The 13601-nt window shown below is 34.7% G+C and overlaps 2 protein-coding genes across 4 annotated transcripts; both read left to right on the plus strand.

Moving 5' to 3' along the window:
• Positions 1-728: 728 nt before the first annotated feature.
• LOC111464905 (probable xyloglucan endotransglucosylase/hydrolase protein 28) lies at positions 729-3320 on the plus strand. The gene is made up of 4 exons (XM_023109189.1): positions 729-1107; positions 1189-1289; positions 1477-1685; positions 2541-3320. The coding sequence occupies exons 1-4, from the start codon at positions 918-920 to the stop codon at positions 3043-3045; spliced, it is 1005 nt and encodes a 334-aa protein (XP_022964957.1). The 5' UTR covers positions 729-917; the 3' UTR covers positions 3046-3320.
• A 6374-nt stretch (positions 3321-9694) lies between these two features.
• LOC111456606 (type IV inositol polyphosphate 5-phosphatase 9-like) lies at positions 9695-13196 on the plus strand. Of its 3 annotated transcripts, XM_023098580.1 has the most exons (9): positions 9695-9713; positions 9754-9815; positions 9893-10053; positions 10136-10234; positions 11070-11322; positions 11398-11582; positions 12411-12519; positions 12657-12808; positions 12878-13196. In XM_023098580.1, the coding sequence occupies exons 2-9, from the start codon at positions 9795-9797 to the stop codon at positions 13164-13166; spliced, it is 1269 nt and encodes a 422-aa protein (XP_022954348.1). In that variant the 5' UTR covers positions 9695-9713; positions 9754-9794; the 3' UTR covers positions 13167-13196. The 3 variants fall into 3 exon arrangements, with proteins under 3 accessions (XP_022954348.1, XP_022954332.1, XP_022954340.1); XM_023098564.1 differs by lacking the exon at positions 9695-9713 and having other exon boundaries at positions 9730-9815; XM_023098572.1 differs by lacking the exon at positions 9695-9713 and having other exon boundaries at positions 9730-9815; positions 12684-12808.
• The last annotated feature ends 405 nt before the right edge of the window (positions 13197-13601 follow it).

Genomic DNA, 13601 nt, shown 5'->3' on the forward strand with positions numbered 1-13601 from the left:
TTTTTTTTTTTTTTTTTTTTTTCCACCAATTAATTAATGCCACTTTCCTCTTCTCTCCCTCCCTCCTATTTACCAAAATACCCTCTATTTTTAGATAGTCGGATTGAATTTTTTATAAAAATTATTTTAAAAAATTTATTTATCTACCATAAGTATACATTAATCATTAAAATCTCAAACATTCACAAGTTACATTACACTACTAACGTTGGTTACAAATTTCAAATATTATTAATTTTCATAATAATTTTAGAAGTAGCATATGATTGGATTGAGTTTACGCACCCGACCAAAAAAAAATGTAACCCATGAAGTAGTTAAATTAAATACTAAGTCCAACTATAAAACTAAAGGATGATTTAATAATTTATTTAAGAAATAGGATAATTTTTAATGAAATGAAATAAAAATAGAAATGAATTGGGATTTGGAAACAGTGGATGTGGGGCGGTTGCCTGATGATGGACAAAACTAGTGGATTCTTTTATTTATTTAATTATTTAATTTTAAAAAAAAAAGAAAAAAAAAAGCAGAATTACTTTTCATCATCAGGAAGGCCTTACAAAAATAAATTGTAGATTATACTCGAAGATAAATGCTTTGTATTTTAGTGCTTCCATTATTAAAATCTTTGCCTCTTTTTATCCATTTTTTAAGCTGTTTAAAATTGAAATGAGCAATATTTAATCTTTGCTCAAGCAAAATTGTAAAAAGGAAAAATTAAATTAGAGAGAGAGAGCAAGAAATGTGTCGACATAAGAACAGCTCAACAGCTTCTGCTCTCTATTCTCTCTAAAATGGCCTTTGTCTCTCTTCGCATTAACCACTTTTGGCTCTCTCTCAATCGCTCATAGCTGTGCAAACATATATTCCACTCCGCACCCCTTTTTCTTTCTCTCTTTCTCTCAATTACACCCATGAATTTCTCTCCAATGGAGCTTCTATTTGCTTGTTTTCTCTGTTTTTTCTCGCTTTTTGTTTCTGGGTTTCGACCAGACTTTCCATTACTCGACTTTGAAGAAGGCTATAACCCTTTGTTTGGCGATGACAATCTCGTTGTTCTCAAGGATGGGAAATCCGTTCATCTTCATCTCGATGAAAGAACGGGTGAGTAAGGGATGCTTTTCTTTAATGGGGTTTCCATGGATTTGGAGTTTGATTGATTCTTCTCTCTGTTTGCCTTTTCAGGTTCTGGGTTTGTGTCTCAGGACCTTTATCTTCATGGGTTTTTCAGCGCTTCCATTAAGTTGCCTTCTGATTACACTGCTGGAGTTGTTGTTGCCTTTTATGTGAGTTTCATCCTTCTCTGATTTTATGTTCTTCTGAGATTAATCTAATCCGTGGTTTATGAGTTCTTTATTTGAGTTATGAAGTGAAATCCATGTTCTTGGCACATGGGTTTTAGTTATTGAAGCTGTTTGATGAACTTGGATGAACAAACAAGGGGAAATATTGATTGGGGTTTGTGATTTTCAGATGTCAAATGGAGACATGTTTGCCAAGAACCATGATGAGATAGATTTTGAGTTCTTGGGGAATATCAGAGGCAAAGATTGGAGAATTCAAACCAATATTTATGGGAATGGAAGCACGAGCATAGGCAGAGAAGAAAGATATGGACTCTGGTTTGATCCATCAGAGGATTTTCATGAATACACCATTCTCTGGACTCAATCTCTCATCATGTAAGTGTTCTTAAAAACCATATTAATGAAATCCTTGTTGTTCATGTTCTGTTTAGGGACTTTGATGTGATGTCTCTGTATTTGGTACACTATTTAGAGCTCCCCCTTTTAAAGAGAGGAAATTTGGTGTGGTTTTTGGATGTTTTCCCCTTAGAACTCAGCCCCTTGTTTTGTGAAAACCATCTTTCTCTGTTCTAACAGAGAAAGGGCTGTTTAGTTTTCCTGTGAAAGAAGAGAAGAACCAAAAAAAAATTGCCATTTGTGAAGATTACTAGAGAAACATGTGATTGATTGGACGTAGGAGGGTGTGCTGTTGACTGATGTAGTACAAATTTTCTTGGGAGACTGTAGTCGCCCAAACTCACCGCTAGTAGATATTGAGCTTCCTCTTAAGATTCTAAAACACGGTAGGGAGAGGTTTTTACACGCTTATAAAGAATGCTTCATTCTCCTCTCCAATCGATGTGAGATCTCACAATCTACTCCTCTTGGGAGTCAGCGTCCTTGCTAGCACACCGTTCGGTGACTGACTCTAATACCATTTGTAACAGCTCAAGTCCACCACTAGCAGATATTGTCCTCTTTCAGCTTTCTTGGGAACCCGGCGTCCTTGCTGGCACACCACTCGGTGATTGGCTCTGATACCATTTGTAACAGCTCAAGCTCACCGCTAACTCATATTGTCGTCTTTGAGCTTTCTCTTTTGAACTTTCCCTCAAGGTTTTAAAACGCGTTTGTTAGGTAGAAATTTTCACACCCTTACAAAGAATGTTTCTTGTCTGATAGGAGAGATCATTTAGGGATTCATGATCATGAATGATGGGATTTTCACTGTTGATGTTATGTCTGATGCAGATTTTATGTGGACAATGTTCCCATTAGAGAGGCGAAGAGAACAGCAACAATGGGAGGGGACTTCCCTTCTAAACCAATGACTTTGTATGCCACAATATGGGATGGATCTACTTGGGCTACCAATGGTGGCAAATACAAAGTTAACTACAAATACGCGCCTTACATTGCCGAATTCTCTGATTTCATCCTCCACGGCTGCGCTATCGATCCAACTGACCAGTCCTCAAGCTGTGATCACTCCCAAAACTCCAACCCAATCCCTTCAGGTATAACACCATCTCAAAGAGCCAAAATGGAGAGCCTCAGAAAGAAGCACTTGACATACTCCTATTGCTACGACCGCATCCGCTACAAGGCCCCTCCACCGGAGTGTGTGATCAACCCTGCAGAGGCTGAACGACTCCGAGTCTTCGACCCTGTAACATTCGGTAAAGGAAGACGCCATCGTGGGAAAATCCACCACCACAGCCTCCTAAACCAGGCAGAATCCACCGCCTCTGCTTGAGACATGGCATATTCTTTCGTGGGGGTCATTTTCTCGTGTATAGACGACGACCGAGGTCAGTCGATAGATTTGTTGAAGGTGCCATAGGAGGAGATCCACATTGAAGAGCATCTGTATAGTTCATTTATTTTGTTTTCATTGTCACTTCACAGTTTCATTACATTCTTGGTTTTCTGATTACCACATTCAGTAGTTGCAGTGTTAATGGATTGTTTTGAATTTGATATGAAACCCTCATAAATTTGAATAAAAAAAGTTCAGGATTTCAGGTTTTGTTTGTTGGTAGCCATTGTTGTTAAGTTTGAAGGTTTTATTCTATGGAATTCCAGTGAGAAAGACAGGGACAGAGGCAAGTTGCGAGGACTTTAAGGTGAAACTGTCCAAATGAAAACATTATAGAATTTGTTTTGTAGGGAAAGAAAGTGAAAGAGTTTTGTGTCAAGTTGGTTGCAGAGAGACTTCTTTTGGTTTTTTGTTTTCAAAATTCAAAGTTTCCATTGGAATCCAAAGTACATAATTTCGCCCGCTATCGGTCTTAGATCAAAATTCGGCTCCTCGTTCAATTCTTTCGAAGTCATTGATCCTTTTCTCGTTCGAGAAGTTCTTCAGATGGAGACATACTGAAAACCATGCCTTTCGAACGCAACACCCTTCTTTCAAACACTGTAAACTCGGATACGAAAAGGTTTTCGGTTTCTTCTTCTTTTCTACCTAAGGGCATCAGATCGAGGAATCCTTGATTCTAATTTTCAGTATGAGTACTGCGCACTGCGACCACGGCGAAGACTCCCTTCTTTCCAAGCGACGCCTTCAAACAAATACGGAAGAATCATCATATTGAAAACATTACTAACCCACAAATGACTGTCTGTTTGAAACTTAAAGACTATAGTGTAATATTAAAATTTGCATTTTTAAAAATGATGTGAGTAGAAGATTATATATATATTTGTTTCTAAACTTTAAAATAAATATTTTTTTAAAAATAATAATAAATGGAAAAAAATTAACTGCAGTGAACCCTATTCCCGCAAATTTTTTGGCACGGAATCCCTACCTCGATTCTCGCAAAAATAAATGGAAAATTTTGTGGGAATGGGGACGGAGAAGACATGCATCGTCCCGTAGGCATCTCTAATATGTCCCGACTATGACAATTGAATAAGTATAAAAACTTTATAATTAGTTGTGTGGGATTAGGTTGAGAAAAGCATAGGAATGGTATCTCTGTGCGTTTGTTTTGGTGCTGTTTTCAATGTTACCAAAACCCCATTTTCAGGAATCTTCACCAAACTCACCTACCTTCATTTTTTTCCCTTAATTTTATGAATTATATTTCTTTTATTACAACATTTTTCAAACTATGAATCTGTATTCTAAACACCCATGTGCTTTGGAGAATCTACAAATCATAACCTTATGTTATAAATCTTAATACTTATTTTTAATTACGATATGCCAAGTTGTGTACATGGGAGTCGATCATTCATGAGTTGTTTGTAATTATAAATTGGTCAAAAATTCGTTTCACCTTGTACGTACACTTTTCACCTTAAGTACTACTAATTTTCTAATGAACAATTTTTTTATGATCCAACCATAAATTAAGTCTCTCTTGGATTAGGGAGAGGCTGGGGTGAGACTCCATTGTTCATGTCTTGAAATTAAGAGTTCCGCTGCCCATTTACTTTCCTTCCTTGCATGAGAAAGAATGAATTCCATCTTACACGATTATGTTCCAGCTCCTTATTTGGTCAAATCTGCAATTTGGTAGGCATATTGAACGGGTTATAAAAGTAATTATCAGCCATACAAATCAAAAAACAAGGCTTCATCACTCACTCAGGATTAATATTTAATCACATACAATTATCGGGTGAAATAATAATCTTCTCAATAAACGATTTAGATCAAATCATATGCCATTTGGAACAATTACAATGGATCGTACCAATAGTGTCATCATCTTCCTTTGGATAAAACACCCAACCTTATATATATACTATACACATTTTAGGTTTTAGGTTATTACTTGAACATAATGTGTCGCCTGGTGAGTTTGCTACAAGATGGTACAATAACATTTGTAGAACAACAAAAGACAATGAATTAGAGTCTCACCTGAATAGTCTCAACATAAAAACTCAGGACGTATTAACTAAGGATCGAATCAGCCCGACCAAACTTGATTGCATTAATAAAAATGAAAACCCACGTCCTTCTTCCTAGTTCCAATAGCTCTTGTCTGCCATTAATCCAGTGAGTCCTCAATCTGGTGAAAGAAAAGCAAGCAATGAATAAAGGAAAGCTAGGATGGCACGATTTTTAAGGCCACGAAAAATCGGACTGTAACGAAAAGAAGAAAATAAAATAAAAGGAGGATCTACTTACTCAATTAAAGCTTCTAAATTCGGTCCTTCAATTTTGTGTGATTTTTGGATGTTTTGTTTGAAATTTCAAGTTTCTTTTCAATTGTTAGTAGATTGCCTTTCCTTCAATTTTGTTGGGATGTTTTGTTGTGTTTTTCTCGTACTACCATTATTAGAGTTCTTTTTTTTTTAACCAATTATGGTTCTACATTTTCAATCACACACTCTGTGCGTGTTCAATCATCGTTTCTACACTAGGTCAAGTTATTCGACTCGACCTTTCCTCTATTCAGGGCCAATGTCTCTCATCCCATCATCTCATCTTGATTCCCAATTAACATGATCCATATGCCTTGAGGTCATCCCAAGTTGCAGGATGTCATTGCCATCACAGCTCACTTGGTTATGCCATCGAGAACGGGCACATGTGTCGTTCATAATATCGGGACATCCCAAGCATCTATCCATCCAGGCTCTATCGAGGTATTTGACCCTCCCGTGTCCATGTCATATCGTTTACAAACTCTGTACTGGATAGCAGGTGTATGATCCGACCTTCGACACATGGGTTGAGACGCAATACTAGCATAGCTGTGCCCTCGGTACTGTCCTTGAAAAATTCATTTCAAAGGAAGTCATTCGAGATACTCGGCTCAAAATGTCTACCCTCACTATGACACACATATGTTTCATAGGATAGCTCACTTAGGCCACAGGACTTAGGGGAAGGTGGAGAGTTGACATCGTGTCTCCCTTGATGCATTTTCAATCTTTCTCGTGTAGACGTCATTTTGGCGAACAGTCATATGGTGTCATGGAGCGTATGTCTGGTGTCCGATTGACACTAAAATTGGCAAGCATTCATATTTCATATGGATGGATTTGACTTTAGAATCGCATGCCCAAATTCCCTTCGGAATCTTGATTTTAGAGGTTAAGGCCTGAAGCCCTACCTGGCGCTTCAACAAGCCTATCGTGACACTCATATCTACTCATTGCCCCTATCTTGCTTATGTCTCGTTTCCTCTTCAATGTACACACTCTATAATGTGTTGGATGATACACTGTCCTCCTCAGTTGTATCATGACATTCTTTTATATTGACCATCGTGTGGGCTTATAGGTGCCACTTGAGGGTCGCCACTTTGCTTGTCTCGACGTGAGGGCCACAATCAAATCTCTTCATAATATGGTTATGACATTCTCCTCCACTTAAATTAGTCATTGTCTTTGATGGCTTGCTCGGGACACAATTCCATCGCGGATTGGGACGTTCTCCCCACTTAATCTCGGGATTGTCCTCATGACAATCCACACTTTGGATTGTTGTCCTACTGTAACTAATCGTGCTTCAAAAAAGTATAAATTTACTAAGCACTTAACTTCTCTTTTGTCATAATACTTATCTTATTGACGCCTCATGGTCAGCTTGAGGACAAGTTCGAGTTGATGCTTCTGACTCCTCTTTATCATATGGTACCACTTTCTGACTCTCTCTCGTCTGTCGTTGGGTGAACTTGCCCCAACTTAACTTTAACACTTCTCTTGGCCAATCTGCATACTCTCTGAACGGCACATGACAGTACACCTCGCGGGATGTGGCTCGCAAGTCAACCACAACATTCCTCTCTTGATTGGTAGTGTCATTGTTTCTGACAAATAGTTGTGTTCAACATACCATCCTCAAGAAAGCCGCTTCACTACCACTTAATTCACTTGCTTTGTCATCGAGAGCAGACCGTTCATATCTAGGTTCGTTGGCTTATCGTGGGGGAGAACTTTTTATACGGCGTTTTATTCATAAACTAAAAGTAGGATTTTAAAAAACAACTAAAAAAATTGAAAATCATTTGGATAATTATGAACGTTTATTTATATGGATTAAGGTCAAAGTGTGGAGAATAGATTTATGAACATGATTTTCCAAGATGCTCAGAGTATTTATATTTTTTAATAAAAAATCCAAAATTCAGCCAACTAATTAGTTAATTAAATGATTTTAAAATGAAAGCAATATTTTTATTTAAATAATAAATGAGTGGAGAGAAAGATATGTCACTTTCCCCATTTGCATTCATTTATTAACAAAATCCAAACATTATATCCCATTGGTGATTTCAACAAATTGGCCATCAAATTTTTATAAAAATTCACAAGTGGGTTTTATTATTATTATTTTTTTTTTCCAAAAAAGATTTTGAGGCCACAAATGTTAGGTTGGATACTGTTCCCATGTCACCATACTTCATGTTCCATGACACAACAAAATAATTTTAAATTAAATTAATCAAATCTCTTTTTAATTAATCAACTTGGATTTTCCTCAATATTTTTTTAATTAATTGTATTAAAATATTTTCTTTACTTGGGATAATTCAATTTTCCTTTTAATATAAACAAATTACTTGTGGGTGAGTTTTAAGAAGAGAGCTTTATTGTATTTTTAAACGTAAGCAAAAAGGGACCACGAATTATTAAAATTAAGTGCTTCTAGCAATATCGAGTGAATAGTGACACAAATTCCTTTTTAATTATAATCAGTGGCAACACGGATACATGTAAAACCTCTCAAACTAAGTTTTAGAAATTTTAAATCCAAATCCTAAATGGGTCCAAGTATGAGTGTTTAAAAAATTTGATGATCCAAAAAATTCAACTAACCTGATTTAATCCATACAGTTTAGGTTTAGGGTTGGGTTGATTCCGTTCACAATTGGGATGTATCGTGAAATTTTAAGAAAATATTTATTATTAATTTAAAATTTTAATAAATATACATATATTTATTTTAATTTTATAATTATTTTTTTATTAGTCACTCCAACAACCCTTCAAGATAAATTTTTAATTCTTTTATAATATATCTTTTCAAGGTTTATAAATAAATAGATGTTTTATATATTAATCTTTCAATTTTATTAAAAATAAAATTTTAAATAAATGCCCGAATAATCCAAATCAAATCAATCTAGATATTGTATGATTAGATTAGATGAAGTTTGTTATTTAATAAAATTTGCTTAGATTAAAAAAAATTATAACTCTGGACAATTATATTGAATCTAAAAAATATATCAGCTCGAACAATTCAACCAGTGAACCCTCCTAGCTATAAAAGACTTTTTATAAGGATTGAGTTAGAGAGGAATTAAATTTGAATTATAGTCTAAAAAAAAAATTGGTTCGTAAATAGAATCATATTTCAATAGTTACACTTTTTATTTAATATTGAAAAAAAAAGAAACGATTTGACAGATCTCTACATCACAAGAATCTTAGATCTGACGTGTGCGTACATGATCAACAATGTCTTGACTAAGTAATAAGTCAAATTAGATTTCCTCAAACAAACGATAAACGATAAAAATAAGTCATTTTGAATAATAGTTCGAAACAATTTGGCGAATCTCTAACCTAAAGATCTGACTCGTTAGAGAATGTATAGGGTTATGATAATGTTTTATGTTACCAATAAAGTCACTTTTTCTATAAACTCAATCACACAATATTTTATGTTCTTAAAAAATATTGGGATTTGAGAAGCAAACCAAGATTTTCATCCTTTATTGTCTTCCGATTTACTCCATTTTGGTTGTGATTTTCAGTTGAGTTGGTTTCCTTTTCTAAAACATGATGTTTAAGAATCAGACCTTAAAACTCAAAACTCAGCGATAATCGAGACAAACTCGAGCGTAACTGCTGCGAAATTACCTCGAGTTTTCTTCGACAACTTCTTGACCAAAATGGTGGATGCAAGTACTTGATCTTCTTCTTTTGAGTCCAGTGAACGAGTTTGTGAGACTTGCCGATTGGTCTGGTCTCAGGGTCATCGGATCTTGTGGTGTTCTTTCCCTCTTTTCTTCCTTCTCCCACTTCTTCATATCTCTTTTTTCTAGGTTCATCCAAGTGTCCAAAGCTCTTAAATTCTCAATACAATTCTAAGAGCTCAAAATTAAAATATTACATTAAAGAAAGATTTTCCATATACAATATTTTATGCTTTTAAAAAATATAGGGATGAGAAGGAAACCAAGATTTTCATCCTTCTATACAATAATAAAAATTCATTATATACTAAAAAAAACAAATAATGTAGTTATATTATAAATAATTGTAAACAACTCCATGTTCTTCAAATTTTGATTGTGAAAGTAATATTAATGAAATTGAATGTATGCTTAATTGGACCCTCCCATCCCATCCCATCCCCCACTTGCACTTAAATCAATTTCTAATGTTTCACCAACGTCATCGTTTTGATCTCTTTTGTAACTCTTCTTTACATTATTATTCTTCTCCACAATCCCATCATCAACACAACAATCCCATCATCAACACAACAATCCCATCATCAACATTGCATCTCATCACCAACAATCCATGGGTGGGAATCATGGAGAAGTACTCATCTTTTCTCTCTCTTTCATTTGGGTTTGAATCAGTTGTTGTAGTGATTCTTTGTTTGCTTTTGTTTTTAGGTGATTTGGCCAACATTGGTTGCTAATAAGATCTTGAAGAAGAGATTAGGAAGCCATAACTTTGTGGCTGATACTCCAACCAACAACACCATTCCACTATATGCTCAATCTTCTTCACTCACAAATGCCTTCTACAACCCTAAACCCATCCAAACCTACAAGTAATGATCTTTAAGAACATATGCGGCCTCTTTTGTTTCACCTTCAAACTTATCATCTCTTTCTCTTTTGTGTTTTTGTTAGGGTTTTTGTTAGTACATGGAATGTTGGAGGTGTTGCACCAAATCAAGATTTGGACATGGAGGATTGGGTGGACAGTTCTTGTGATATCTATGTTTTTGGGTACTTCTTATATAAGCATGCCAATATTGTTTCTGTCTCCGTGTCTTTTATATATGTGAGATCTCACATCGATTGGAGATGAGAACGAAGCATTCTTTATAAGGGTGTAGAAATCTCTCCCTAGTAGACGCGATTTAAAAACTTTGAGAGGAAAGCTCGAAAAGTGAAAGCCCAAAGAGGACAGTGTCTACTAGCGGTGGGATCGTGAGCGGTTACAATTTCAATTATCATTCTCGCAAAATTCTCTCTTTTTATATATATATATTTATATTTATTTATGTATTCAGTGTAACGGCTCAGACCCACTGCTAACAGATATTGTCTTTTTTGGGCTTTCTCTTTCGGACTCCCCCTCAAGTCTTTAAAACGCGTCTTCTAGATGAAGTTTCCACACCCTTATAAGGAGTGTTTTGTTCTCCTCCCCAACTAACGTGGGACATGACAATCCACCCCCTTTGGGGCCAGCGTCCTTACTGGCACACCGCCTCATGTCTATCCCCTTCGGGGAACAACGAGAATGCTGGCACATCGTTCGGTGTCTGCTCTAATACCATTTGTAACAGCCAAGTCCACCTCTCTTTGAAAGGGAAAGCCCAAAGAGGACAATATCTGCTAGCGGTGGATCTGGGTCGTTACAGTCAGGAACGGAGACAGGGAGGGGGACAGGGATTGAGGATATAATCTCCATCCCTAGCCCTGTTTAGCTAATAGGGAGAAATTTCTCCTCTCTCATTCCTTGTTCAAACGGGGATTCCTCACCTCATTTGGGTGGATCCCCGTATGACCAGGAGCCCGTAAGTTAAATATATATCTTTATCCTTGATCACTGATGCAGATTCCAAGAAGTCGTGCCATTGAAAGCCTCGAATGTTTTTGGTTCGGAGAACAGAGAAATATGCGGAGGATGGAATAGAGTGATGAGAGAATGTTTGAAGAAGAAAGTGAAACAAAATTTCGAGTGTATCATAAGCAAGCAAATGGTTGGGATAATGATATCAATATGGGTTCGAAGTGATCTTCATCCATTCATTGGGTATCCAAGTGTGTGTTGCATTGGGTGTGGGATCATGAGCTGCCTCGGGAACAAGGTATTATTATACAACATATTTCAACATAATTTCTTGATCTCATAACTCAACAAAGCTTCATTCTTATGGGTTCAGGGATCGGTATCAGTAAGATTTGGGCTGCATGAAACAAGCTTTTGCTTTGTGTGCACTCACTTGGCATCAGGAGGAAAGGAAGGAGACGAGAAGAACAGAAATGAAAATGTTCGTGACATATTATGTCGCACTACCTTTCCCAACGGCCCTTCTCTTCATTTCCCCAAAAAAATACTTCATCATGAGTAAGCTCTATTCCCATTAACCTATTTTAGAAAATTAAAAAACTGCCTTTATTTCTAGTGTTAGGTTTAAAAATACCCTTAAAAATTTTAAAATAATATAACACCCGTTCAAAAAATATATTACTGTCAATACATGAATGATAACTCTCTATCAATCTCTCATAGATTATATTCAAACTTTTTAATGATACTCTTGGTGGGTATTTTTTAAACTCAGTGCTAATAGTACATGATATCTTTAAACTTTAAAAAAAAATTGAAAGGTGTTTTTGAAGTTTTTTTTTTTAAGATTAAGGATATTAATAAAACTTTTAAAAATTCAAGTGTATTTTTTAAATAAACTTTTAATGTTTTTCATCTAAAATTAATCTTCGTTTAAGAGTATAATTGAATCTTTTAAAAGTTTTTAATCCATTCTAAATTCAAACTTATTTTTTTATAAATTTAGGGTATATCATGCTATTACATAAATTGATTATAGTAATTAATGTATGGTTGTCCAATCAAGTAGTTAATTACTTGAAAAATGCATGATTAACTAACTACGAAAGCTAACCTAATTATAAATAAATAAATATATGGTCTACTCCATTATTTCTTAGTTGAAATTGTCTTTATTCCTTTGTATTTTTCTACAATTAAATATTATTATTTTAATCTACAAAAATATTTCTTCATATGTTTTTTGAATTCTTTGTATCCATATTTCTTTGTTTGAATTGGTAATTTAATACTGAGTTAACTTTAGTGGAAGAATTAAATATTAAAATAAACACAATTAAATCTATAATTAATTATGATTTAATCGATCTCTTTCTTTTAATAAAGCCGAGTGATATTGCTGGGAGACTTGAATTATAGAATTTCTTTACCCGAAGCAAGTATAAGATCGTTGGTTGAAAAAAAAGATTGGGACACACTATTACAAAACGATCAGGTAAAATTGGCTGCATAAATACATTTTTCCGATCTGAATATAGTTCATACTTTTAATTAAAAGGTCATATATTCAAATCTTCGTGTTCATAAATCTCGAGCTATTGAATATTATTGTTTTGTGCACGAGAAATGAAGCTGAAAATGGAGATGATGAATGGTAAAGTATTGGAAGGATGGGAAGAAGGGAACATAAAATTTGGGCCAACTTACAAATATTATCCAAATTCAGAGGCTTATTATGGAGGTGTTCATGGCCTAAAAGCTCAAAAAAGGAGGGCTCCTGCATGGTATTGACTTCCTTTTCTTTCTTCATTTCTTATGGCCTACCCTTTTCTAATTCTTGTTTTAAAATTTAGGTGCGACCGAATTATATGGAACGGGAAGGGAATTAAGCAAGTATCATACGATCGAGGAGAATCAATGTTGTCAGATCATAGACCTGTAATGGCCATGTTCATGATAGAAGTTGAATCATCGACGAACTTAAAAACTTTGAGGAGTTTGTTTCTATCAAACAGGTTTGAACATCTCAATAATTCTAATACCCCATTTGTTGAGGCGGATGAGGATGAAGACGGTGATGAGATATTTTCAACCGTCGGTTTTGTGTGCAAAACAAAATCGACTTTTGAAAGTCATTTTTAAAAATATTAACTTAAAAATTAGAGACATTAAGTCATCTAGATTGTCTACAGAAACAAAAAGTTTAGGACAAGATATTTCTAGTTGTTATATTTGTTAGTTTTTTTAGTTATTTTTTCAAGTTTCAAAATGGATTTTGTTTACTAATGTATCTCTGTAAAATTTTCTAGTTGAATTATGGTTCGGTTGACTTATTTATTTATTTATTTTTATTTATTTATTTATTTTTAGTTTTGAATGGAATAATTTATGACAATAAGTACAAATCATAGTTCTTTAGGCCGAATTTGATTTTTTATTTTTATTTGTTATATTTTCATCCTTTCTGTTCAATTGATTTCATCTTTTTAGAAAACATTTAAATGCTTAGTCAAATTTTAAAAATAAAACAAGTGTTTTTTTTTTTTGGGAACTATTTAAAAAAAAAAAAAAAAAAAA

The sequence above is a fragment of the Cucurbita moschata genome, unplaced genomic scaffold (genome assembly GCF_002738365.1).
Source record: "Cucurbita moschata cultivar Rifu unplaced genomic scaffold, Cmos_1.0 Cmo_Scf00002, whole genome shotgun sequence".
NCBI classification, from domain to species: Eukaryota; Viridiplantae; Streptophyta; class Magnoliopsida; order Cucurbitales; family Cucurbitaceae; genus Cucurbita; species Cucurbita moschata.